The following is a 27,151-nucleotide window of genomic DNA, read 5'->3' as shown; positions in this document are numbered from 1 at the left end:
TATGAAAAGGCAAAATGATAGGATACTGAAAGAGGAACTCCCCAGGTCAGTAGGTGCCCAATATGCTACTGGAGATCAGTGGAGAAATAACTCCAGAAAGAATGAAGGGATGGAGCCAAAGCAAAAACAATACCCAGTTGTGGATGTGACTGGTGATAGAAGCAAGGTCTGATGCTGTAAAAAGCAATATTGCATAGGAACCTGGAATGTCAGGTCCATGAATCAAGGCAAATTGGAAGTGGTCAAATAAGAGATGGCAAGAGTGAATGCCGACATTCTAGGAATCAGCTAACTAAAATGGACTGGAATGGGTGAATTTAACTCAGATGACCATTATATCTACTACTGTGGGCAGGAATCCCTCAGAAAAAATGGAGTAGCCATCATGGTCAACAAAAGAGTCAGAAATGCAGTACTTGAATGCAATCTCAAAAACGACAGAATGATCTATGTTCGTTTCCAAGGCAAATCATTCAATATCACAGTAATCCAAGTTTATGCCCCAACCAGTAATGCTGAAGAGGCTGAAGTTGAACAGTTCTATGAAGAACTACAAGACCTTTTAGAACTAACACCCAAAAAAGATGTCCTTTTCATTATAGGGAACTGGAATACAAAAGTAGGAAGTCAAGAAACACCTAGAGTAACAGGAAAATTTGGCCTTGGAATATGGAATGAAGCAGGGCAAAGACTAATAGAGTTTTGCCAAGAAAATGCAAACACCCTCTTCCAACAACACAAGAGAAGACTCTATACATGGACATCACCAGATGGTCAACACCAAAATCAGATTGATTATATTCTTTGTAGCCAAAGATGGAGAGGCTCTATACAGTCAACAAAAACAAGACCAGGAGCTGACTGTGGATCAGATCATGAACTCCTTATTGCCAAATTCAGACTGAAATTGAAGAAAGTAGGGAAAACCACTAGACCATTCAGGTATGACTTAAATCAAATCCCTTATGATTATAAAGTGGAAGTGAGAAATAGATTTAAGGGCCTAGATCTGATAGATAGAGTGCCTGATGAACTATGGACAGAGGTTCATGACATTGTACAGGAGACAGGGATCAAGACCATCTCCATGGAAAAGAAATGGAAAAATGCAAAATGGCTGTCTGGGGAGGCCTTACAAATAGCTATGAAAAGAAGAGAAGTGAAAAGCAAAGAAAAAAAGGAAAGATATAAGCATCTAAATGCAGAGTTCCAAAGAAAAGCAAGAAGAGACAAGAAAGCCTTCCTCAGCGATTAGTGCAAAGAAATAGAGGAAAACAACAGAATGGGAAAGACTAAAGATCTCGTCAAGAAAATTAGAGATACCAAGGGAACATTTCATGCAAAGATGGGCTCGATAAAGGACAGAAATGGTATGGACCTAACAGAAGCAGAAGATATTAAGAAGAGGTGGCAAGAATACACAGAAGAACTGTACAAAAAAGATCTTCATGTCCCAGATAATCACGATGGTGTGATCACTGACCTAGAGCCAGATATCCTGGAATGTGAAGTCAAGTGGGCCTTAGAAAGCATCACTACGAACAAAGCTAGTGGAGGTGACAGAATTCCAGTCAAGCTCTTCCAAATCCTAAAAGATGATGCTGTGAAAGTGCTGCACTGAATATGCCAGCAGATTTGGAGAACTCAGCAGTGGCCACAGGACTGGAAAAGGTCAGTTTTCATTCCAATCCCAAAGAAAGGCAATGCCAAAGAATGCTCAAACTACCGCACAATTGCACTCATCTCTCATGCTAGTAAAGTAATGCTCAAAATTCTCCAGGCCAGGCTTCAGCAATACGTGAACCGTGAACTTCCAAATGTTCAAGCTGGTTTTAGAAAAGGCAGAGGGACCAGAGATCAAATTGCCAACATCCACTGGATCATGGAAAAAGCAAGAGAGTTCCAGAAATACATATTTCTGATTTATTGACTATGCCAAAGTCTTTGACTGTGTGGATCACCATAAACTGTGGAAAATTCTGAAAGAGATGGGAATACCAGACCACCTGATCTCCTCTTGAGAAATCTGTATGCAGGTCAGGAAGCAACAGTTAGAACTGGACATGGAACAACAGACTGGTTCCAAATAGGAAAAGGAGTACATCCAGGTTGTAAATTGTCACCCTGCTTATTTAACTTCTATGCAGAGTACATCATGAGAAATGCTGGGCTGGAAGAAACACAAGCTGCAATCAAGATTGCCGGGAGAAATATCAATAACCTCAGCATGCAGGTGACACCACCTTTCTGGCAGAAAGTGAAGAGGAACTAAAAAGCCTCTTGATGAAAGTGAAAGTGGAGAGTGAAAAAGTTGGCTTAAAGCTCAACATTCAGAAAACGAAGATCATGGCATCCAGTCCCATCACTTCATAGGAAATAGATGGGGAAACAGTGGAAACCATGTCAGACTTTATTTTTCTGGGCTCCAAAGTCACTGCAGATGGTGACTGCAGCCATGAAATTAAAAGACGCTTACTCCCTGGAAGGAAAGTTATGACCAACCTAGATAGCATATTGAAAATCAGAGACATTACTTTGCCAACAAAGGTCCATCTAGTCAAGGCTATGGTTTTTCCTGTGGTCATGTACGTATGTGAGAGGTGGACTGTGAAGAAAGCTGAGCACCGAAGAATTGATGCTTTTGAACTGTGGTGTTGGAGAAGACTCTTGAGAGTCCCTTGGACTGCAAGGAGATCCAACCAGTCCATTCTGAAGGAGATCAGCCCTGGGATTTCTTTGGAAGGTATGATGCTGAAGCTGAAACTCCAGTACTTTGGCCACCTCATGTGAAGAGTTGACTCATTGGAAAAGACTCTGATGCTGGGAGGGATTGGGGGCAGGAGGAGAAGGGGACGACAGAGGATAAGATGGCTGGATGGCATCACTGACTTGATGGATGTGAGTCTGAGTGAACTCCGGGAGTTGGTGATGGACAGGGAAGCCTAGTGTGCTGTGATTCATGGGGTCGCAAAGAGTTGGACACGAATGAGCAACTGAACTGAACTGAACTGATTATTGTTTTCTTCAAATTCTAAATCAAGCCATAATATTTTAAATGGCCCAGTGTAAAGAACCTAATACTTATACAGATTTAGTCCTATTTTTTAACATGTTCGGTTTATCATCCCTGGAGGAAGAAATGACAACCTAATTCCAGTATACTTGCCAGGAAATTTTACACGGCCAGAGAATCCTGGCAGACTATAGTCACAAAGAATCAGACATGACTGAGCACACCTGAAGGTTTATTATAAAGCCCATTGCAAACCTATAAAACACAGAACATCGCATAAAGTATGGAATAATTTAGCAGTCCTCATACCTTTTATGCGGAGAAGGCACTGGTAACCCACTCCAGTACTCTTGCCTGGAAACTTCCATGGACGGAGGAGCCTGGTAGGCTGCAGTCCATGGGGTCGCTAAGAGTCGGACATGACTGAGCGACTTCCCTTTCACTTTCCTCTTTCATGCATTGGAGAAGGAAATGGTAACCCACTCCAGTGTTCTTGCCTAGAGAATCCCAGGGACGGGGGAGCCTGGTGGGCTGCTGTCTATGGGATCGCACAGAGTCGGACACGTCTGAAGTGACTTAGCAACAGCAGCAGCATACCTTTTATGAAGTCCCTATCTGAAGAGGGACACATGAAAAATCAAGGAGAAACATATGAGAATGCAGATACAACCCAAAATGAAATAGGCAAGTGAGAAAGTAAAATCACAGGCATGAATGAACACAACACTTCCATAATTAGAAAATGCAGAAATTCTCTAATGATTCATTCATCATTTATTGACATAGAGAAAATTCCAAAATCAAACCTCGTATCCTGTCAAAAAGACAGAAACAAAATATCAGAGATACATATTATCACAAGAAAAAAGCAGAAACATTCAGAGATGCCTGCCCAAGAGCAGACACCGGTGGACACATACCTCTATACTTGAAAGAGCCCAGAGCCCAGAAAGAAAGATAATACAATTCAGTAGATTTCCATTGATGTCTCTATTTTCCCAAAGTCATTCCATTTCATAAGGGCTCATTTTAGAGTGTTGTGTTTGAGGTTGTTTCTAGTGCTATGTGACAACTTCTTTATTCACTCTTTACATCAGTTCCTCTGAGAAAACCTGATAATTTGATCACTGTTTCAGAACTAGCGACTGAGTTCACTCCTTCTGCCTGGTTAAGACAAGAGAAATGTGGGTAGAAGAGAAATTAGAAGGCTTCAGGTCATTATGGATCTGGGGAAGGCATATTAAAACTGTCTGGAATAATAAGGTATTATAGGAATGATAATTTTTTTCTGTAATTATCTAATGGAAATAGAGAAGAGTACTGTTGTAATGCCTTCAAAATGATGGAGAAGCTATCAGGAGAAGCCCCATAAAATTAAATAATGAAACAAAAGAACTTTCTCTGGGACCTCAACTTGAGCCAGAGTGTTTCAAGATCAGGATAAAGTAGCAGACTCCTGTTTTCACCCATAGTATAACTCCATATTTCTATGGCAAATATAACATGTTGAGAAAATAAAATAAGTGTTGTAAACATTATGAATTTAGAGAGGGAGACAGTGTATTGTGACAAAGAGAGAGACAGAGACAGAGGGAGAAGGAAGGAAAAGCTGCATTTTGCAATGCTCCTGTATGTGTGTTTATTGAACAGTGAAATTCCCAGGTAATTGCCATTGACCACTGTCAGGGTGCTGGTCAAGAGCAAGCCCTCTAGATATTGTGATGCTTACTTTGGGTTCATCTCTGGAAATAAACTCTCAGTAATGAGCCACTGCTTACCTCAGACTTTCACTGGGCTTCATATGTGTGTTTCATTCAATCCCTATAACCTCTTGCAGAAGCAGAAATTCTACTCTATCAACCAAGTATATTACTGTTCTTGTAAGCAGATTTTTAAAGTCTTGGATCTTCTAATATTATTAAAGTTACCCAATCTCCATTTAGAATTTACAAGATCCTCATCCCCACCCCCGCCCCATCAAGCATATCATATCAAGATTGTAGTTCTCAGCCACCTTGGATCATACTTCCTTCGTTTGACTTCAGTACACACCCACATGAAGAGAAAATTCATCTGTGATGCTTCATTCTTCCACAGAAATAGAGACACAATAGATATCAAGGAGTAAAACTCTATGTCCATTTTTTATATAGTACAAAGACAGAAGTTTTATGTTATAGCTGCTTATACCTTTGGGGAAGATAAGATAATTCAGCTTACTCTTTTAATCATACCCTGGGATTAAATTCTCTAAGATTACTGACAAAACCATCAGACTATGATTTAGAAAATGAGAAGTCTGAGAGAATGTAAAATGGATAAGAATTTATATCAAGAAAATTATAAATACGGGGCAAAAACATGATATTATTATTTGAATGTGGCATACCGATAATGTTCATGTCCTTCATTTGGCAGTCAAATTCTGTGGATTTCTGTTTTCTAGATAAAATAGTACCTTATTTATATTCTAAATTCAAGCATAATAACCCAGCATAGAAGACCCCATTTTCAGCCCTAGCTCTCTCTGTCCTTCACTGACCAGGTGTTTTGGGTTCATTAAATGCTTAGCTTCAGGGATTCCAATCTGTGGGTCTTTGATCCCACTATCTTCTGTCCATGACTGCTTCCTTTTCACAATGATCCATATGTATATCACAAAGGCCATAGATAAGTGGTAAAAACAGTCAATCCTGGAACTGACCTGACTCACTTCAAATACTGGACTTCCCATGTACCAGCTATATCACCATGAGTGATTTATTAGTTATATCTTAGTTTTCTCAACTGTATAATTAGGGATGATAAAAAATACCAATTGCCTAGAGGTATTTTGAAGAGTAAATTAAATAGTAGATATCAAATATCAGGCATTTAGTATAATACCTAGCTTGTTTTTCTATTAATTAATTTATTTTTGGCTGCACTGGATCTTCCTTGCTGCACTGGCTTTCTCTAGTTGCAGCGAGCAGAGGCTGCTTTCCAACTGAAGCACATGAGCTCAGTACTTGTGGAGTCGAGGCTTTGTTGCCCCGCAGCATGTAGAATCCTCCTGCGTTGTAGTCCCTGCGTTGGCAGGCAGATTTCCAACCAATGAACCACCTGGGAAGTCTGATACCTGGCGTATTTTAAATGATTAATTAAAATAAGAGCTAGCTCACAACACCACCTTCATATATAAACTATATATAAACTTGTATATAAACTATACTGAGAAATTGCTCATGCCACAAAATCTGTTACATTTGATCTGACAGTTTGCATTTATTTTAAACATTTTTTCATTAGTTTTGAATTGAATGTACACATAGTTATTATTCTCACTGGAATATATTTATTTTGAGTGTTATATCTCTTTACATTTAAGGAGACATTTTTGATAATATTTAAGAAAAAACATCAGGCTTAAGATATAAAGCAGGTGATATAAAGGCTGCAAATATAAAGCATGCTGCTGCTGCTGCTGCTAAGTCACTTCAGTCGTGTTCGACTCTGTGTGACCCCATGGACTGCAGCCTACCAGGCTTCTCTGTCCATGGGATTCTCCAGGCAAGAACACTGGAGTGGGTTGCCATTTCCTTCTCCATATAAAGCATGGAATTAAATATTTCTTTTGATTCTTGTCTTCCCAGTTGTATCATTCAAACCTTAAAGTTGACTGTTATGAAATTTAAAATTTCACACATAATATTAAGTATAAATATATTCAGTCAGTTGTGTCCAACTCTTTGCAATCCCATGAACTGTAGCCCATCAAGCTCCTCTCTTCAAGGAATTCTCCAGGCAAGAATACTGGAGTGGGTTGTCATTTCCTTCTCCAGGGCATCTTCTTGACCCAGGGATCAAAACCAGGTCTCCTTCATTGCAAGCAGATTCTTTACCATCTGAGCCACCAGGGAAGTCTATATATGTATATGTGTATGTGTGTATCTATCTCTATAAATATATGTTCTAAAATAGTTTAGTATGTGAATATTCAAACATAGCATTTTCTTTGACATCATAGGCATGTAACTGATAAGTTCAGTCAGAATTACTTTTTGAACTTAAGCTGAGAAATATTAGGGAAGTTCGTATCCTTTTTTCTGCTAGTTTGGAATGAAGAAGCATCTATTTTGAGGAGTTGCTGGTTAGATGTTTTAGAATCATGACAAGAGCAACCTTAGACACAAGTGAGTCACAGAATGTCAGCTCTGAAATACTTTAAAAAATGTATTGCCTAGTTATCAAAAAATATCAGAACAACTTCTTCTTGGTGACAAGGAACTCAGACCAATATTTTTATTGTACTTTGTTTTAAGGTGAGAGAAAATCTCCCTTAATATTTAAGTTAAGTAAGATTGGTGCGGGTTTTTGTTTGTTTGATTTTTTTTTTACTTATAATTCAAAATTATGTAAAGATACATACTTAATTATTTTTTTCAGTACCAATAAGTTTTTATTCATATTATACGTTTCAATGCCATTCTCCCAAATCATCCCACCCTCTCCCTCTCCCACAGAGTCCAAAAGACTGTTCTATACTTCTGTGTCTCTTTTGCTATCTCACATACAGGTTTATCATTACCATGTATATGCATTAGTATACTGTATTGGTGTGTTTTTCTTTCTGGCTTACTCCACTCTGTATAATAGGCTCCAGTTTCATCCACCTCATTAGAACTGATTCAAATGTATTCTTTTTAATGGCTGAGTAATACTCCATTGTATATATGTACCACGGCTTTCTTATCCATTCATCTGCTGATGGACATCGAGGTTGCTTCCATGTCCTGGCTATTGTAAAGAGAACTGCAATGAACATTGGGGTACACAGGTTTCTTTCAATTCTGGTTTCCTTGGTGTGTATGCCCAGTAGTGGGATTGCTGCGTTGTATGGCAGTTCTATTTCCAGTTTTTTAAGGAATCTCCACACTGTTCTCCAAAGTGGCTGTACTAATTTGCATTCCCACCAACAGTGTAAGAGGGTTCCCTTTTCTCCACACCCTCTCCAACATTGATTGCTTGTAGACTTTTGGATCGCAGCCATTCTGACTGGCATGAAATGATACCTCATTGTGGTTTTGATTTGCATTTCTCTGATAATGAGTGATGTTGAGCATCTTTTCATGTGTTTGTTAGCCATCTATATGTCTTCTTTGGAGAAATGTCTGTTTAGGTCTTTGGCCCATTTTTTGACTGGGTCATTGATTTTTCTGGAATTGAGCTGCAGGAGTTGCTTATATATTTTTGAAATTAATTCTTTGTCAGTTGCTTCACTTGCTTTTATTTTCTCTCATTCTGGAGGCTGTCTTTTCACCTTGCTTATAGTTTCCTTTGTTATGCAGAAGCTTTTCATTTTAATTAGGTCCCATTTGTTTATTTTTGCTTTTATTTCCATATTCTGGGAGGTGGGTCATAGAGGATCCTGCTGTGACGTGTGTCAGAGAGTGTTTTGCCTATGTTCTCCTCTAGGAGTTTTATAGTTTCTGGTCTTACATTTAGATCTTAATCCATTTTGAGTTTATTTTTGTGTATGGTGTTAGAAAGTGTTCTAGTTTCCTTCTTTTACAAGCGGTAGACCAGATTTCCCAGCACCACTTGTTAAAGAAATTGTCTTTTTTTCCATTGTATATTCTTGTCTACTTTGTCAAAGATAAGGTGTCCATAGGTGCATGGATTTATCTCTGGGCTTTCTATTTTGTTCCATTGATCATACTTAAGTATTTTTTTTCCCCATGAGACCTTTCTATTTGAAGCCTTTATCACAGTGTTATAGTTAGGACTGATATTACTTAATGTGGTTTTAGGTAAGAGGTATTTTCAAAGTGTATTTTACTTTCTTAATGTCTTTAGTCTTTGAAACAGCCCTACAACATAGATACTATGTTTATTTCCATTATACATATGGAAAACTTGAGCTATAGAAAATTTTAGCAACAACAAAGAATTTGAACCCAAATGTCTTATTCCAAAATCTATATTATTATTCAATGTATTATACTGCCTTATTTCTCTGTATTTAGATCTTGAGCTTATTTCATGTTTCAACAAGCATGTTAAAGTTTACTGAAGTGTATTATAAGGTCCTCACTTATACCTTTGCATGTAACTACATATACAGATTTCCCTGGTGGCTCAGACAGTAAAGCATCTGTCTACAATGCAGGAGACCTGGGTTCAATCCCTGGGTTGGGAAGATCCCCTGGAGAAGGAATTGGCAATTCACTCCAGTACTAACACCTGAAAATACATATATGAGGGGTAGGAAGTGCTTCTTTGGAATGCCTACTAAGACCACACCTCATACCTACCTTTCATTTCAGTGTATGTGTCTCTCTAACCATAAGAATAGTATTGGTTTCTAATTTTCAGATATAGCTGCCAGGCCGAGGAGTTGATATCCACAAAATCAATTTGTTCGCATGGTTCTGCTTTAAGCTGCAATCTGACTCATGATATGTGGGTGTCTCTTTTTCATGTTCTCACTTATTGGATGCAGAAGACAATTCCAGGCTTACTCTGATACTACCTGAAGTCAAGCCACCTTGTTCTGTACTGCCACCACTTCTTATTTAGAATAGGAACTCTGGAACTTGTGGCAAAGTATTATGGAAAAATGAATGAGAATTACTTATATAGTGATAACTAAAGTTTCTCACTTGAAGAAATTGATGGAATGTCCATGTTAAGTGAAGTATTATTTTTTCAACCAGTCAAGCCTTCTGATTCTCACTCTGGCTTTACTACTGAGATCAAATGCTAGACTGAAGACAGTTCTGCTTCAAGGTCAGGAAAGGAGTTCCAAGGGAGTCCAATGCACTATGCTAACCTGCTGGAATGACAATTCCTAAAATCAAACCACAGGAAAAAATCAACGAAGCCTAAAATTTTTGTTTTGTTTAGAGTAGGGTGAATGTGAGAGATGGACTGTGAAGAAAGCTGAGCGCCGAAGAATTGATGCTTTTGAACTGTGGTGTTGGAGAAGACTCTTGAGAGTCCCTTGGACTGCAAGGAGATCCAACCAGTCCATTCTAAAGGAGATCGGTCCTGGGTGTTCTTTGGTAGGAATGATACTAAAGCTGAAACTCCAGTACTTTGGCCACCTCATGCAAAGGGCTGACTCTATGAAAAGACCCTGATGCTGGGAGGGATTGGGGGCAGGAGGAGAAGGGGACGACAGAGGATGAGATGGCTGGATGGCATCACTGACTCGATGGACGTGAGTCTGAGTGAACTCCGGGAGTTGGTGATGGACAGGGAGGCCTGGCCTGCTGCAGTTCATGGAGTCGCAAAGAGTTGGACACGACTGAGTGACTGAACTGAACTGAACTACAAACCAGTGTACTTAGAAAATGAACACTTAATTAACTAATCTTAGGAAAGTTAAATCAGAAAGCATAAAAATGTGAAGAAAAGAAAGTATTGAAAATGTGAAATTTTTAAAAAGTGATCAAAAGCAAAGATCAAGAAAGCAGAATTATGTTGTAATTGATTACAATCCTTTTACCCAGTAATTTTATATTAAATTGTACAGCCTGGATAAATGATCTAAAAATGTACCAAGAAGAAAATGAAAGCATAGGTAGTATATTTCTACTTAAAACTTAGTATCAGTATCTATTCATAGAGGAATATGTAAATAAAATCAATGCTATTAAAAAATACATAGTAAGGTTTCTAACTAAATTAACATGATCTAACTAAAATAGAAAATAGTGTGATTGGTTATAAAGTGAAAAATTGACATACTGTAATGTCAAAAAACATACGATAAAATTTGCCTGTGGAAAAATAGGAGAGATCTATTGGAACAGTGTTAAAGATGGTTTAAACTTTAATTTAACAAGCATTACCTTTGAGATTACTGCAGTGTTAAAATTCATTAATTCATGAGTTGTAGGAAGAAATATATTTATTACATTTTTACTTTAATTCTTTTAAAGTATGAAAAAGAAAATAATTTGTTAAAGATAGAAAATAATATGACAAGTTGGATGCTGCAAAACCCCATTGTATGGTCTAAAGAAATCTTATTGTAGAATCAGTTGAAAATCCTTGGTCATGCAGAAGTTGACTAATCATTGATTGATTGGATAACTTGAAAGTTAATCAGGAAGGCACTAGAAATAGATCATAGGTTTAGAATGAGAAGTCTTGGACTTGAGGATGGAGTATTTTATGATGAAGTGTAGACTGAGAGAACAGCCAGTTAAGTGATAAACAACAGCATGTATCACATAGATAGAAATGCTATATGTAATTTAACTACAATACCACCCTTATATTATGGGTCTGAGTATAGAGAGAAGTTCACTGAAATGACACTGATGGTATTAGTGAGAAAGAGTATTGAAATTTTACGTTTGTTTTGGCTACCAATTCTCTGAATCTTACATATTTGGCTGACCTTTCCACTTCAGCTACAAATTTAGTAATGATTTTATTTTGAACTGGACAGAGCATAGGCGATCAGCAGTCCTGGCCACGTGCAGTATGAGTCAGTCATCCCCTGGTGATCACCTCTCTCCTTCCTTAGTTCATAGGTTGCCAAAGCCCATGAACTTGGCTTTTTTTAAGGGCACAAGAGAATGCAAGCTCCATAAGAACAGACGTTCATTTTATTTTGGTTCATTTATCATCCTTAATGATAAGAATCATGGATTCAGTGGACATGAACTTGGGCAAACTCTGGGAGATGGTGAGGGACAAGGAGGCCTGGCATGCTGCAGTCTATAGGGTCACAAAGAGTCAGACACAACTTGGTGACTGAACAACAACAATGATAAGAATGGTTCAATACATACAATAAACATAAAATGAATGTAAATTAGGAGAATAAAAAAAATGAATGAGTGAGTGAATGGACACAGGCTACTGGGTCAAAGTCCCAGTTCCACATTTCTCTAATTAAAGAGCTAAAAACACACCATTTATACATTCTTTGCCTGGAAGAGAAATAGTTTCATGCTATCAAGAACAAAGTATGATGATATACAAATAGAGACCACAACAGCTTCCTTTCAAGTTAGCCTATTAACCTTTGAACTGAAGCTCCAATAAAGTTTCCACAAGTCCTAGAACCCATTAGTCAGCAGTTAGGAATAAATCAACTTGTGTTGCAATCTGGCAGCAATAGATCAGGACCAGGAGATATTTGTTAAAGCAAGAATACGCATATCTTCCTTGAGAGAACAAAATCCTTAATAAAACAATGTGGTAAGTGTCTTATTTTTTAATAAATGCACGGAGTACAGGCTCCCATATCTGTTTGGTCTTTATACCGTAAATGATGGGGTTGAGTGAGGGTGGGATAATCAAATAGAGGTTGGCAACAAGAATATGAATATAGCGAGGTATTTTGTGTCCAAATCTGTGGGTAAGGAAAGAGAAGACTGAGGGGATATAGAAAACACAGATGACCCCAATATGGGACCCACATGTGCTTAGGGCTTTTAGTCGTGCATCTTGGGATGGGAGACAGAAGACAGCCCAGAGAATATAAACATAGGAGATGCCAATAAGGACTAGGTTTAGGACAAAGAAGGAAACAACAAAAAGTCCATAGATACCATTAATTCGGATATTTCCACAGGACAGTTTTGCAATTCCCATGTGTTCACAGTAGGAATGAGGTATTATATAAGCCTGGCAAAATGGTAGGCGATAGATGAGATAGATCATGGGAAGCGTAAGCAGAACTGGACGAATTACAATGCACATGCTGATGCCCATGAGCACCCGGGATGTCAAAATGGTCATGTAGCGGAGTGGAGCACAGATCGCCACATAGCGGTCAAAGGCCATCGCCAGCAAGACTTCAGCTTCCATGCCAGTAAAAGCATGGATCAGGAACATCTGGGCCACACAAGCTCCAAAACTAATCTCGTGAGCATCAAACCAGAAGATACCCAGCATACGGGGTACTGAGGTTGTTGAAAGGGCCAAATCAATTGTTGAAAGGATGGCCAGGAAGTAGAACATGGGCTCCCGGAGGGTCTTCTCTGTCTTGATGACGAGCAGAATTGTGACATTTCCCAGTAAAGCCACAAGGTAAACTGAGCAGAAAGGCAGGGAGATCCAGGCATGGACCTCTTCCAGACCTGGGATTCCAATGAGGAAAAATGTGGTTGGGTGAAAAATGCTCCTATTGTGATAAAACATCCTTCCAAGTCACAGAGTAGAAGTCGTCGTCACTCCTAGAAGGAAGAAGAAAAAAAGAAATTTCAGTAAGAACTGGTTATGAAAATGATTAGCTTAGAGTTTCAATATATTGTGAAATGAAAAATTTTGCTTTGGAAGATCTATTAATTCTTTTTCATATTCTAAATCAAGCCATACTCATTTGAATGGTCCAGTCTCAAAATATGTAATCCTTATAAACCTTTAACCCTATTTTTTTATCATCTAAGGTTTATCATCAAACCCTGGGCAAAATAGAAAACATAAATCATAGCATGAAGTATGGAATAATTTAATATTCTCTATATCTTTTTTGAAATCCCTACTGAAAGGGGACACATGAAAAGCCAAGGATACACATATGAGAATGCAGACATAACCCCAAAAGAGAGAGGCAGATGAGAAAGTAGTCATAGGCATGAATGCACACAACACTTCCATAATTAGAAAAGGCAGAATTTCTCTAAAGATTTATTTATCATTTTGACATACAGAAAATTCCAAGATCAAACAGTTTTCTGTAAAATGACAGAAGCAAAATATCAGAGATATATATTATCATAAGAAAAAAAATACAGACATTCTGAGATTCCTGCCCAAGAGCAGACTCAAGTGGACACATACCTCTGTACTTGAAAGATCCCTGAAAGAAAGATAATAATAAAAAGATAATAAACTTCTGTAGATTTTCACTGATGTCTCTATTTTCTCAGTCATTTCATTTAATAGTGGTTCATTTTCGATTGTTATGAATATATTGGTTTCTAGTGGTATGTGACAAATTCTGCATTCACTGTTCACTCTACATCAGCTCCTCTGAGAAAACCTGATAATTTTATCACTGCTTCAGAACTGGCATGTACTCTATTCACTCCTTCTGCCTGACTAAAACATTGGAAGTGTGGGTAGAGTACACCCTAAAAGGCTTCAGGTTGTTATGGATCTGCAGAAGGTATTTTTGAGCATCACAAAAAATCTGAAACAACAAAATCTAACAGAAGAGAGACTTGCTTTTCATCATTGTCTGAAGGAAATAGAAGCAATTTTGCAATGCCTTCAAAATGATCAAGAAGCAATCAGGAGAAACCCCATAAACTCAAATAATAAAGATAAGACACTTTCTCTGGGTTCCCAACTTGAGGCAGAGTGCTTCAAGTTCATGATAAAGTAGCATTGCTGTTGCTACTGCTAAGTCGCTGCAATCATGTCCGACTGTGCGACCCCATAGATGGCAGCCCACCAGGCTCCCCCATCCCTGGAATTCTCCAGGCAAGAACACTGGAGTGGGTTGCCATTTCCTTCTCCAATGCACGAAAGTGAAAAGTGAAAGTGAAGTCGCTCAGTTGTGTCTGACTCTTAGCGACCCCATGGACTGCACCCTACCAGGCTCCTCCCTCCATGGGATTCTCCAGGCAAGAGTACTGGAGTGGTTTTAACCTTAGTATAACTCCATATTTCCATGGGAAATATATCAGGTTGAATGAATAAAATAAATGTTGTATACATTCTGAAGTTGGTGTGTGTGTTTGTGAGATAAAGAAAAAAAGAAAGATGGAGAGATAGAGAACAGCTGTATTTTGCAGTGCTCCTTTATGTGTGTGTACGTGTGTGTGTGTGTGTGTTTTAAATGGAAACTTCCAGGTAATTGCCAGTGGCCCCTGTCAGGGTGCAGGTGAAGAGCAAAACTAGAAGACATTGTGATGCCTACTTTGGGTTCATCTCTATAAATAAATGCTCAATAACACGCCACTGTTCACCTCAGACTTTCATCCTGCTTCATAAAGGCATTTCATTCAATCCCTGTAACTTATTCCAGAAGCAGAAATTTTACTTTATCAACCAACTAAATAACCATTCTTGTAAGTAGATTTTAAATGCCTTTGATCTTTTATATATTTTTAAAGATACCCATCTCTATTTAAAAGCTGCAAGATTTCCCACCTGAAACGGATTACTGCATCAAGCATATCATATCAAAGTAGTAGTTCTCAGCCACGTTGGATGGATCGTGCCTCTTTCATTTGAGTTCAGTACACACCTAAATAAAAAGAAAATTCATGTGTGATGCTTCATTTTTCCTTAGAAAGAGAGACACATGATAAATATCAAACAGTAAAACTCTATGTCTGTTTTTTCATACAGTCTGGAGAGAGAAGTTTTATATTAAGGTTGTAGCTGTTTATAGGTTTGGAAAAAAATGAGTTAATTCAGCTTTCTCTTATAAATCGTGCTCTGAGATTAACTCCTCTGAGATTGCTGACAAAACCCTCAGACTATGATTTAGAAAAAGAGAAACCCAAGAGAAAGTAACATGGTTAGGGATTTATAGAAAGTTATGAATGTGGGACAAAAACACAGATATTATCATTTGTATATGCCATAGAGAGAAGTATTCATGTTCCTCTAGGGAAGATTCTGTAGTCAAATTCTATGGGTTGCTGTTTCTAGACAAAATGGCACCTAATTCATATTCTAAGTTCAAACATAATAAGCTAGCATTGGAGACTCCATTTTCAGCCTTAGCTCTCCCTGTCTCCCTTCACTGACCAGGTATCTCAGTTCATTGAAAGCTTAGCTTTAGGGGTCTTTGGACCCACTATCCTCTGTCCATGATTGCTCCCCTTTTACAGTTGTTCATATATATGTCATAGAGGCCATAGAGACAAATGGTCAAAGTGGCCAACCCTGGGATTGATCTGACTCAGTTCAAATACTGGACTCCCATGTATGGCTATATCACCATGAGTGATTTACTAATTATCTCTATGTCTCAGTTTCCTCAACTGGAAAATTAGGGATGATAATTGGACCAAGAGCATAAGGCATTTTGAAGATAAATTAAGTACTATATATCAGGCACTCAGTATAATTCCTGGCATATTTTAAGTGGTTAATTAAAATAAGATTTAGCTCACAGCACCACCTTTGTAAACACTGGACCTATGTAAACTATACTGAGAATCTCTTATGCCACCAGTCTGTAACATTTGGTGAAAGTTCTAATTTATTGTAACACTTATCCTTTAGTGCTGAGTCAAATGTACACATAGTTCTTATTCTGACTGGAATGTATTTGAGTGCAAAAATTGAATCTCTTTAGGTTTAAGCAGATATCTTAGATAATACTTAAAACAGAGCATGATCAGGTTTAAGATATAAAGCATAGACTACAAAGAATGAAGTTAAATGTTTCTTTTGACTCTTGTCTTTCAGTTATATCACACAAATCTTAAAGTTAAATCTCTGGAAATATAAAACTTCATACATGATATGAAGTGCAAACATATATGTGTATCTGCATGTACATACTTAAGTATATATATGTATATATATGTCTCTCTATATATATTCTCAATCACTTTCATATACATATATTCAAATATGGCAATATCTTGGAAATCATGGGCATGTAACCAATAAGTTTAGTAAGAGTTAATTTCAGAACAAAAGCTGAGAAACATTAGGTAAGGTCATACACCTTTTCTCTGAGGTCTTTATCCCATTGTTCCAGTTAGGGTTACTTTTACTTAATGTGTTATTAAGAGATAGTAAGTAAAGATTTACTGAGCATGGCCCTGCCTATCAGAACAAGACCCAGTTTCCCCTACAGTCAGTCTCTCCTATCAGGAAGCTTCCATAAGCCTCTTATCCTTATCCTTCAGAGGGCAGATAGAATGAAAAACACAATCACAGAAAATGAATCAAACTGATCACATGGACCATAGCCTTACCTAACTCAATGAAACTATGATCCAAGATGCATAGGGCCACCCAAGACGAAAGGGCCATAGTGGAGAGTTCTGACACAATGTGATCCACTGGAGAAGGGAATGGCAAATCACTTCAGTATTCTTGCCTTCAGAACCCCATGAACAGTATGAAAAGGCAAAAAGATATGACACTGAAAGATGAACTCCCCAGGTTGGTGGTGCCCAAATGCTACTGGAGAAAAGTGTAGAAATAACTCCAGAAAAAATGAAGAGATGGAACCAAAACGAAAACGACACCCAGGTGTAAATGTGACTGATGGTGGGTGTAAAGTCCAGTGCTATAAATAACAATATTGTATAGTAACCTGGAATGTTAGGTCCATGGATCATGGTAAATAGAAAGTGGTCAAGCAGGAGATGGCAAGAGTGAACATTGACATTTTAGGAATCAGTGAACTAAAATGGATTGGAATGAGCAAACTTAATTCAGATGACCATTATATCTACTACTATGGGCAAGAATCCCTTAGAAGAAATGGAGTAGCCCTCATAATCAACAAAAGAGTATGAAATGCAGTACTTGGGTGCAATCTCAAAAAGGACAGAATGATCTCTGTTCACTTACAAGACAAATCATTAAATATCACAGTAATCCTAGTCTGTTTCCCAACAACTAATGCTTAAGAAACTGAAGTTGAACGTTTCTATGAAGACCTACAAGACCTTCTTGAACTAACACCAAAAGATGATGTCCTTTTCATCATAGGTGACTGGAATGTGAAAGTAGGAAGTCAAGAGATACCTGGATTGACAGGCAAGTTTGGCCTTGGAGTACAAAAAAGCAGGGCAAAGGCTAACAGAGATTTGCCAAGAGAACACACTGGTCATAGCAAACAACCACTTCCAACAACAAAAGAGAAAACTCTACGTATAGACATCACCAGATGGTCAATACCAAAATCAGATTGATTATATTCTTTACAGCAGAAGATGGAGAAGCACTATAAAGTCAACAAAAATAAGACTGGGAGGTGACTGTGCCACAGATCATGAATGCCTTATTCCCAAATTCAGACTTAAAGCAAATAGGGAAAACCACTAGACCATTCAGTTCAGTTCAGTTCAGTCACTCTGTCTTGTCTGACTCTTTGCGACCCCATGAACTACAGTATGCCAGGCCTCCCTGTCCATTACCAACTCCTGGAGTCCACCCAAACCCATGTCCATCGAGTAGATGATGCCATCCAACCATCTCATCCTCTGTCGTCCCCTTCTTCTCCTGCCCTCAATCTTTCCCAGCATGAGGGTCTTCTCCAATGAGTCAGCTATCCAAATCAGGTGGCCGAAGTATTGGAATTTCAGCCTCAACACAGTCCCTCCAATGAACACCCAGGACTGATCTCCTTTAGGATGTACTGGTTGGATCTCCTTGCAGTCCAAGGGACTCGCAAGAGTCTTCTCCAACACCACAGTTTAAAAGCATCAATCCTTCAGTGCTCAGACCATTCAGGTATGACCTAAATAAAAAATCCCTTATGATTATAGAGTGGAAGTGACAAATAGATTCAAGGGATTAGATCTGATAGACAGAGTTCCTGAAGAACTATGGACAAAGGTTTGTGACATTGTAGAGTAGGCAGTGATCAAGACATCAACAAGAGAAAGAAATGCAAAAAGGCAAAATGGTTGTCTGAGGAGGCCTTACAAATAGAAAAGAATGCAGAGATCCAAAGAATAGGAAGGAGAGATAAGAAAGCCTACCTCAATGATCAGTGCAAAGAAATAGAAGAGAACAATAGAACGGGAACAACTAGAGATCTCTTCAAGAAAATTAGAGATACCAAGGGGACATTTCATGCAAAGATGGGCTCAATAAAGGACAGAAATGGTAAGGACCTAACAAGCAGAAGATAATAAGAAGAGATGGCAAGAATACCAAGAAGAACTATACTAAAAAGATCTTCATGACCCAGATAACCACGATGGTGTGATCACCCACCTAAAGCCAGACATCCTTGAATGTGAAGTCAAGTGGACCTTAGGCAGCATCACTACGAACAAAGCTAGTGGAGGTGATGGAATTCCAGCTGAGTTATTACAAATTGTAAAAGACGATGCTGTGAAAGTGCTGCACTCAATATGCCAGCAAATTTGGAAAACTCAGCAGTGGCCACAGTACTGGAAAAGGTCCACTTTCATTCCAATCCCAAAGAAAGGCAATGCCATAGAATGTTCAAACTACCACACAATTGCACTCATCTCACACACTAGCAAAGTAATGCTTAAAATTCTCCAAGCCAGGCTTCAGCAATATGTGAACCATGAACCATGATGTTCAAGCTGGATTTAGAAAAGGCAGAGAAAGCAGAGACCAAATTGCGAACACCTGTTGGAACATGGAAAAAGCAAGAGAATTCCAGAAAAACCATCTACTTATGCTTTATTGACTACGCCAAAGCCTCTGACTGTGTGGATCACAACAAACTGTGGAAAATTCTGAAAGAGATGGGAATACCAGACCACCTGACTTGCCTCCTGAGAAATCTGTATGCAGGTCAAGAAGCAACAGTTAGAACCAGACATGGAACAACAGACTGGTTCCAAATCAGGAAAGGAGTATGTCAAGGCTGTAATTTGTCACCTGATTATTTAACTTATATGCAGAGTACATCATGTGAAATGCTGGGCTGGATGAAGCACAGGCTGAAATCAAGATTGCCAGGAAAATATCAATAACCTCAGATATGCAGATGACACCACCCTTATGGCAGAAAGGAAAGAAGAACTAAAGAGACTCTTGATGAAAGTGAAAGAGGAAAGTGAAAAAGTTGGCTTAAAACTCAGCATTCAGAAAACTAAGTTAATGGCATCCAGTTCCATCACTTCATGGCAGATAGATGGGGAAACAGTGGAAGCAGTGAGAGAGTTTTTTTTCGGGGGCTCCAAAATCACCGCAGATAGTGACAGCCACCATGAAATTAAAGGACACTTGCCCCTTGAAAGAAAAGTTATGACCAACCTACACAGCTTATTAAAAAGCAGAGACATTACTTTGCCAACAAACGTCCGTCTAGTCAAAGCTATGGTTTTTCCAGTATGATTTTTCCAGTCATGTATGGATGTGAGAGTTGAACTATAAAGAAAATTGAGAGCCAAAGAATTGATGTTTTTGAACTGTGGTGTTGGAGAAGACTCTTGAGAGTGCCTTGGACAGCAAGGAGATCCAACCAGTCCATTGTAAAGGAGATCAATACTGAGTATTCTTTGAAAGGACTGATGCCGAAGCTGAAACTCCAATACTTTGGCCACTTTATGTGAAGAACTGACTCATTTGAAAAGACCCTGATACTGGGAAAGATTGAAGGCAGAAAGAGACGGTGATGAAGAGGATGAGATGATTGGATGGTATTACTGCCTTAAGGGACATGAGTTTGTATAGGCTCTGGGAGTTGGTGATGAACAGGGAAGTTCGACATGCTGCAGTCCATGGGGTCGCAAAGAGCTGGACTTGACAGCGACTAAACTGAACTGAACTGGATATTTCCACAGGATAGTTTTGCAGTTCCCATGTGTTCACAGTAGGTTTGAGGTATTATTATTATTGAAACTGGCAAAAGCGTAAGCAATAGATGACACAGATCACGGGAAGTGTAAGCAGGTTTGGACACATTATAATGTACAAACTGATGCCCACAACACCTTGGATGTCAAGATGGTCATGTGCTGGAGTGGAGCACAAATTGTCATACAGCAGTTAAAGGCCATCGCCACCAGGACTTGAGCCTCTATGCCAGTGAAAGCATGGATCAAGAACATCTAGGCCACACAAGCTCCAAACTTGATCTCATGAGCATTAAACCATATGATACCCAGCATATGGGGTCCTGAGGTTGTCAAAAGGGCCAAATCAATTGTTGAAAGGATGACCAGAAAGTAGAACATGGGCTTCTGGATTGTCTGGTCCATCTTGATAACCAGCAGAATTGTGACATTGTTCAGTAAAGCCAAAAGGTATACAGAGCAGATAGGCAGGGAGATCCAGCCATGGACCTCTTCTAGACCTGGGATTTCAATGAGGAAAAATGTGGTTGGGTGAAAAATGCTCCTATTGTGATAAAACATTCTTCCAAATCACAGATTAGGAGAAGTTGCCACTCCTAGAAGCAGGGGGAAAAAAAAGATTTAATAAGAACTGGTAATAAAAATGATCAGCTAAGTGCTTCAGTGCTAAGTGCTTCAATACTAAGTGAAAATGGAAAGGTTTTCTATATGGAAGGACTTATCTGTTTGTTTCTTTTTTAAATTCTAGAGGAAGTCAATCTCATTTGAATGGACCAGGCTTAAAGAATGCACATAATCTTTATACAGATTTAATCCTATTTTTTAACACAAAGGTTTTAGCATCAAACCCATGGCAGAACTATAAAACATAACATGAAGTATGGAATAATGTAGTATTTCCCATACCCTTTATGAAGTCCTTGTCTGAAGAGGGACATGTGAATAATCAAGGATACACTTGTGAAAATGCAGGCATAACCCAAAAGGAGATAGGCAGGTGAGAAAATAAAGTCAAAGGCATGAATGGACACACCTTCCATAATTAGAAAATGTGAAAATTCTCTAAAGATTCATTCATCCTTACTGACACAGAGAAGATTCCAACATCATACCTACTATCCAGTCAAAAAGACAGAAAAAAATTTAAGAAAAATATATTATCACAAACAAAGACAGAGGCATTCTCGCCTGCCCAAGAGCAGATATAGTCTGGTCACACACCTCTGTACTCAAAGGAGCCCAAAAAGAAAGATAATATTAAACCTGCATAGATTTTCATTGATATCTCTGTTTTCCCAAGGCCATTCCATTTCTTAGTGGCTCATTCTAGATTGTTATGATTGGGGTTGTTTATGGTGGTATGTGTCAATTCCTCATTAACTTCTCATTCTACATCAGTTCCACAGAAGAAACCTCCTATCACTGCTTCAGAAATAACATGCACTAGGTTAACTCCTCCTGATTAAGACACTGAAAATATGGGTTGAGAACACCCTAGAAGGCTTCAGGGTGTTAAGAATCTGCTGAAGGCATTTTTGTGCATCACAATACTGTCTGGAATAACAAAATTTAATAGGAAAAAAAGTTGCTTTCTGTCATTGTCTATAGGAAATGGAGAAGGGTATTGTTGCAATGCCTTGGAAATAATGAAGAAGCCATCAAGAGAAGCCCCATAATATAAAATAATAAAACAGATTGAATTTTTTCAGAGTCATCAACTCGAGGCAGTGTTGTTCAAGATTGGGATAAAATAGCACCTACCTCTGTTTTTACCTTTAGTATAACTCCATACTTCCCTATCTCCCAATATTTCCAATATCAGGTTGAAAAAATATACGGAATGTTATATACATTCCCAAGTTGAGGTGTATATGTGTGTGTGTGTGTGTGTGTGAGAGAGAGAGAGAGAGAAAAAAAAAAAAGAAAAGAGAGCTGTATTTTGCACGGCTACTTAAACCACAATGAGGTACCATTTCAAGCCAGTCAGAATGGCTGCTATCCAAAAGTCTACAAGCAATAAATGCTGGAGAGGGTGTGGAGAAAAGGGAACCCTCTTACACTATTGGGAATTAAAACTAGTACAGCCAGTATAGAGAACAGTGGGGAGATTCCTTAAAAATCTGGAAATAGAACTGCCTTATGACCCAGCAATCACTGCTGGGCAAACACACCGAGGAAACCAGAAATGAAAGAGACACATGTACCCCATCACAGCACTGTTTATAATAACCAGGACATGGAAGCAACCTAGATGTCCATCAGCAGATGAATGGATAAGAAAGCTGTGGTACATATACAGAAGGGAGTATTCAGTTCAGTTCAGTCACTCAGTCATGTCCAACTCTTTGCGACCCCATGAATTGCAGCACGCCAGGCCTCCCTGTTCATCACCAACTCCCAGAGTTCACCCAGACTCACATCCATCAAGTCAGTGATGCCATTCAGCCATCTCATCCTCTGTCGTCCCCTTCTCCTCCTGCCCCCAATCCCTCCCAGCATCAGAGTCTTTTCCAATAAGTCAACTCTTTGCATGAGGTGGCCAAAGTACTGGAGTTTCAGCTTTAGCATCATTCCTTCCAAAGAACACCCAGGGCTGATCTCCTTCAGAATGGACTGGTTGGATCTCCTTGCAGTCCAAGGGACTCTCAAGAGTCTTCTCTAACACCACAGTTCAAAGGCATCAATTCTTCGGCGCTCAGCCTTCTTCACAGTCCAACTCTCACATCCATACATGACCACAGGGAAAACCATAGCCTTGACTAGACAGACCTTTGTTGGCAAAGTAGTGTCTCTGCTTTTCAATATGCTATCTAGGTTGGTCATAACTTTCCTTCCAAGGAGTAAGCGTCTTTTAATTTCATGGCTGCAGTCACCATCTGCAGTGATTTTGGAGCCCCCAAAAATTAAGTCTGCCACTGTTTCTACTGTTTCCCCATCTATTTCCCATGAAGTGATGGGACCGGATGCCATGATCTTCATTTTCTGAATGTCGAATTTTAAGCCAACTTTTTCACCTCCTCTTTCACCTTCATCAAGAGGCTTTTTAGTTCCTCTTCATTTTCTGCCGTAAGGGTGGTGTCATCTGCATATCTGAGGTTATTGATATTTCTCCTGGCAATCTTGATTCCAGCTTGTGCTTCTTCCAGTCCAGTGTTTCTCATGATGTACTCTGCATCTAAATTAAATAAGCAGGGTGACAATATACAGCCTTGACGTACTCCTTTTCCTATTTGGAACCAGTTTGTTGTTCCATGTCCAGTTCTAACTGTTGCTTCCTGACCTGCATACAAATTTCTCAAGAGGAAGATCAGGTGGTCTGGTATTCCCATCTTTTTCAGAATTTTCCACAGTTTATTGCGATCCACTCAGCCATTAAAAATAATACATTTGAATCAGTTCTAATGAGGTGGATGAAACTGGAGCCGATTATACAGAGTGCAGTAAACCAGAAAGAAAAACACCAATACAGTATACTAACGCATATATATGGAATTTAGAAAGATGGTAACAATAACCCTGTATGTGAGACAGCAAAAGACACACAGATGTATAGAACAGTCTTTTGGACTCTGTGGGAAAGGGAGAGTGTGGGATGATTTGGGATAATGGCATTGAAACATGTGTAATATCATATAAGAAACAAATCCCCAGTCCAGGTTTGATGCATGATACAGGATGCTTGGGGCTGATGCACCCAGAGCGATGATTCGGGGAGGGAGGTGGGAGGGGGGTTTGGATGGGGAACACGTGTACACCTGTGGCGGATTCATGTTGATGTATGGTAAAACTAATACATATTGTAAAGTAGATAGCCTCCAATTAAAATAAATAAATTTAAATTAAAAAAAAAAAAAAAGAAAACTGAAACTTCCAGGTAATTGCCAGTGGTCACTGTCAGGGTGCTGGCCAAGAGCAAGGCTGCTAGACCTTGTGATGCTTACTTGAGTTTGTCTCCGGAAATAAATGCTCAATATTAACTCAGTGCTTACCTCAGACTTTCATCAAGCTTCCTTAATGCATTTCACTCAATCCCTTTAACCCTTTCCAGAAGCAGAAATTTTACTTTATCAACCAAATACATAACCATTCTTATAAATAGATTTTAAATGCTTTTGATCTAGATATTTTTGAAGATACATAATCTCCATTTAAATGTTGCAAGATTTCCCACCTGAAATGGATTACTGCATATCATATCAAGGTATTAGCTCTCAGCCCCCATGAATAGATCATGCCTCTTTCATTTGAATTCAGTACACACCTAATTCAAAAGAAAAGCCATCCATGATGCTTCATTCTCCACAAGAAGTGAGACACATAATAAATATCAAGCAGTAAAAATCTATGCCTATTTTTTCATACAGTCCAAAGAGAGAAGTTTTATATTAAGATTGTAGCTGCTTATAGGTTTGGGAAAAAATGAGTTAATTCCACTTTCTCTTAGGAGAAGGCAATGGCTACCCACTCCAGTGTTCTTGCCTGGAGAATCCCAGGGATGGGGGAGCCTGGTGGGCTGCCCTCTATGGGGTCACACAGAGTCGGACACTACTGAAGTGACTTAGCAGCAGCAGCAGCAGCCACTTTCTCTTATAAATCGTGTCCTGGGATTAAATCCTCTGAAAGTGAAAGTGAAGTCGCTCAGTTGTGTCTGACTCTTTGCGACCCCATGGACTGTAGCCTACCAGGCTCCTCCGTCCATGGGATTTTCCAGGCAAGAGTACTGGAGTGGGTTGCCATTTCCTTCTCCAGGAGAGCTTCCCAACCCAGGGATTGAGCCCAGGTCTCCCGCATTGTAGGCAGATGCTTTACCATCTGAGCCGCCAGGGAACAAAACCCTCATACTATGATTTAGAAAAAGAGAAACCCACGAGAAAGTAACATGGATAGGAATTTATAGAGAGAAAGTTATGAATGTGGGACAAAAACACAGATATTATCATTTGTATATGCCAAAGAGAGAAATATTCATGTCCTCTAAGGAAGATTTTGTGTTCAGTTCTGTGGGTTTCTGTTTTCTAGATAAAATCCATATTCTAAGTTAGAACATAATAACCTAGCATTGGAGACTCTGTTTTCAGCCTTAGCTCTCCTGTCTCCCTTCACTGACCAGGTATCTCAGTTCATTGAATGCTTAGCTTTAGGAATTCTAATCTGTCAGTCTTTGGACCCACTATCCTCTGTCCAAGATTGTTCCCCTTTTATAGTTATTCATATATACATATGACAGAGGTCATACAGATGAGTGGTAAAAATAGCCAACCCTGGAAATTATCTAACTCAATTCAAATACTAGATTCCCCACGTATGACTATAAAACTATGAATGATTTACTAATTACCTCTATATCTTTGTTTCTTCAACTGGAAAATTAGGGATAACAGTAGTACCAACAGCATAGGGTATTTTGAAGATAAATTAAGTAGTGCATATAAGGCACTCAGTATAATACCTGGCATGTTTTAAGCAGTTAATTAAAGTAGAATTTAGCTCACAACACCACTTTTGTAAACCTTGGACCTATGTAAACTTCACTGAGAAATCTCTCAAGCCATCTAGTCTGTAACATTTGGTCTGAAATTCTCAATTATTGTAACATTTTTTCATGAGTTTTTAGTTTAATATTTACATAGTTCTTATTCTCAGTGAAATAAATTTATTTTGAGTGTGAAAAATTATATCTCATTACATTTAAGCTGACATCTTAGATAATACTTAAGCAAAAGTCTAACAAGGCTTAAGATACAAAGCATAGACTACAAAGTGTGAAGTTAAATGTTTCTTTTGACTCCTCTTTCCAGTTGTATCACACAAACCTTAAAGTTAAATCCCTGTTAACATAAAATTTAATACATCATATGAAGTGGAAATATATATGTATATATACATAAAAATGCATTTGTATGTGTGTATATATATAGTGCATATATACACACACACATATATATTTTCTAAAACAATTGAAGATATATACATTTGAGCATGGCATTTTCTTGGAGATCTTGTGCATATAACTGATAAGTTCAGTTAGAGTGAATTTTAGAACATAAACTGAAAAAGGTTAGGCAAGATCATACCCCTTTTTCTGCTGTTTGGAAATGAGGAAGCATCTATTCCTGAGGAGTTGCTAGTTAGATGTCTTAGGACCAAGCCAAGAGCAAGCCTTAGAACCAAGATGAGTCACAGAATGTCAGCCCTGAAATATTGTAGGAAACTTATTCCCTGGTATCAAAAAATATCAGACCAACGTCTTGTTGACAGGGTACTCAAACCAACATTTGCACTTTGTCCAAGGGTGAGACAAAATTCCTGTTAATGTTTGAGTAAAGTTAAGTAAGATTAGTTTTTGTTTGTTTTATTTTTTATTTATAACCTAAAATGTATACATTTTAGGTTATACACAACCACATTTTCACATTTTTTTTTTTTCCCATGAGACCTTCTTATCAGAGGCCCTTATCCCATTGTCCCAGCTAGGTTTGCTTTTACTTAATGTGTTATTAAGTAAGTGAAAGTGAAAGCCACTCAGTCATGTCCAACTCTTTGAGACCCCATGGACGTAGTCCATGGAATTCTCTAGGCCAGAATACTGGAGAGGGTAGCCTTTCCCTTCTCCAGGGAATCTTCCCAACCCAGGGATTGAACCCAGGTCTCCCACATTGCAGGCAGATTCTTTATCGGCTGAGCCTCAAGGGAAACCCAAGAATTC

At 38.7% G+C, this 27,151-nt stretch overlaps 1 protein-coding gene across 1 annotated transcript; it reads right to left on the bottom strand.

Annotated features, from left to right (window-relative positions):
• Positions 1-12,220: 12,220 nt before the first annotated feature.
• Positions 12,221-13,156, bottom strand: LOC113904764 (olfactory receptor 52J3). The gene has a single exon (XM_027561856.1). It carries the CDS (start codon positions 13,154-13,156, stop codon positions 12,221-12,223), a length of 936 nt encoding a protein of 311 aa, XP_027417657.1.
• Positions 13,157-27,151: the final 13,995 nt, after the last annotated feature.

Source organism: Bos indicus x Bos taurus, chromosome 15, assembly GCF_003369695.1.
Source record: "Bos indicus x Bos taurus breed Angus x Brahman F1 hybrid chromosome 15, Bos_hybrid_MaternalHap_v2.0, whole genome shotgun sequence".
Classification (NCBI taxonomy): Eukaryota; Metazoa; Chordata; class Mammalia; order Artiodactyla; family Bovidae; genus Bos; species Bos indicus x Bos taurus.
Note: the sequence above shows the minus strand (reverse complement) of the source record. Positions and strands in the feature narration are given on the sequence as shown.

Bases quoted from the DNA above. Each gene is read 5' to 3' on its own strand.
- LOC113904764 (XM_027561856.1), bottom strand. From the start codon at position 13,156: ATGTTTTATCACAATAGGAGCATTTTTCACCCAACCACATTTTTCCTC.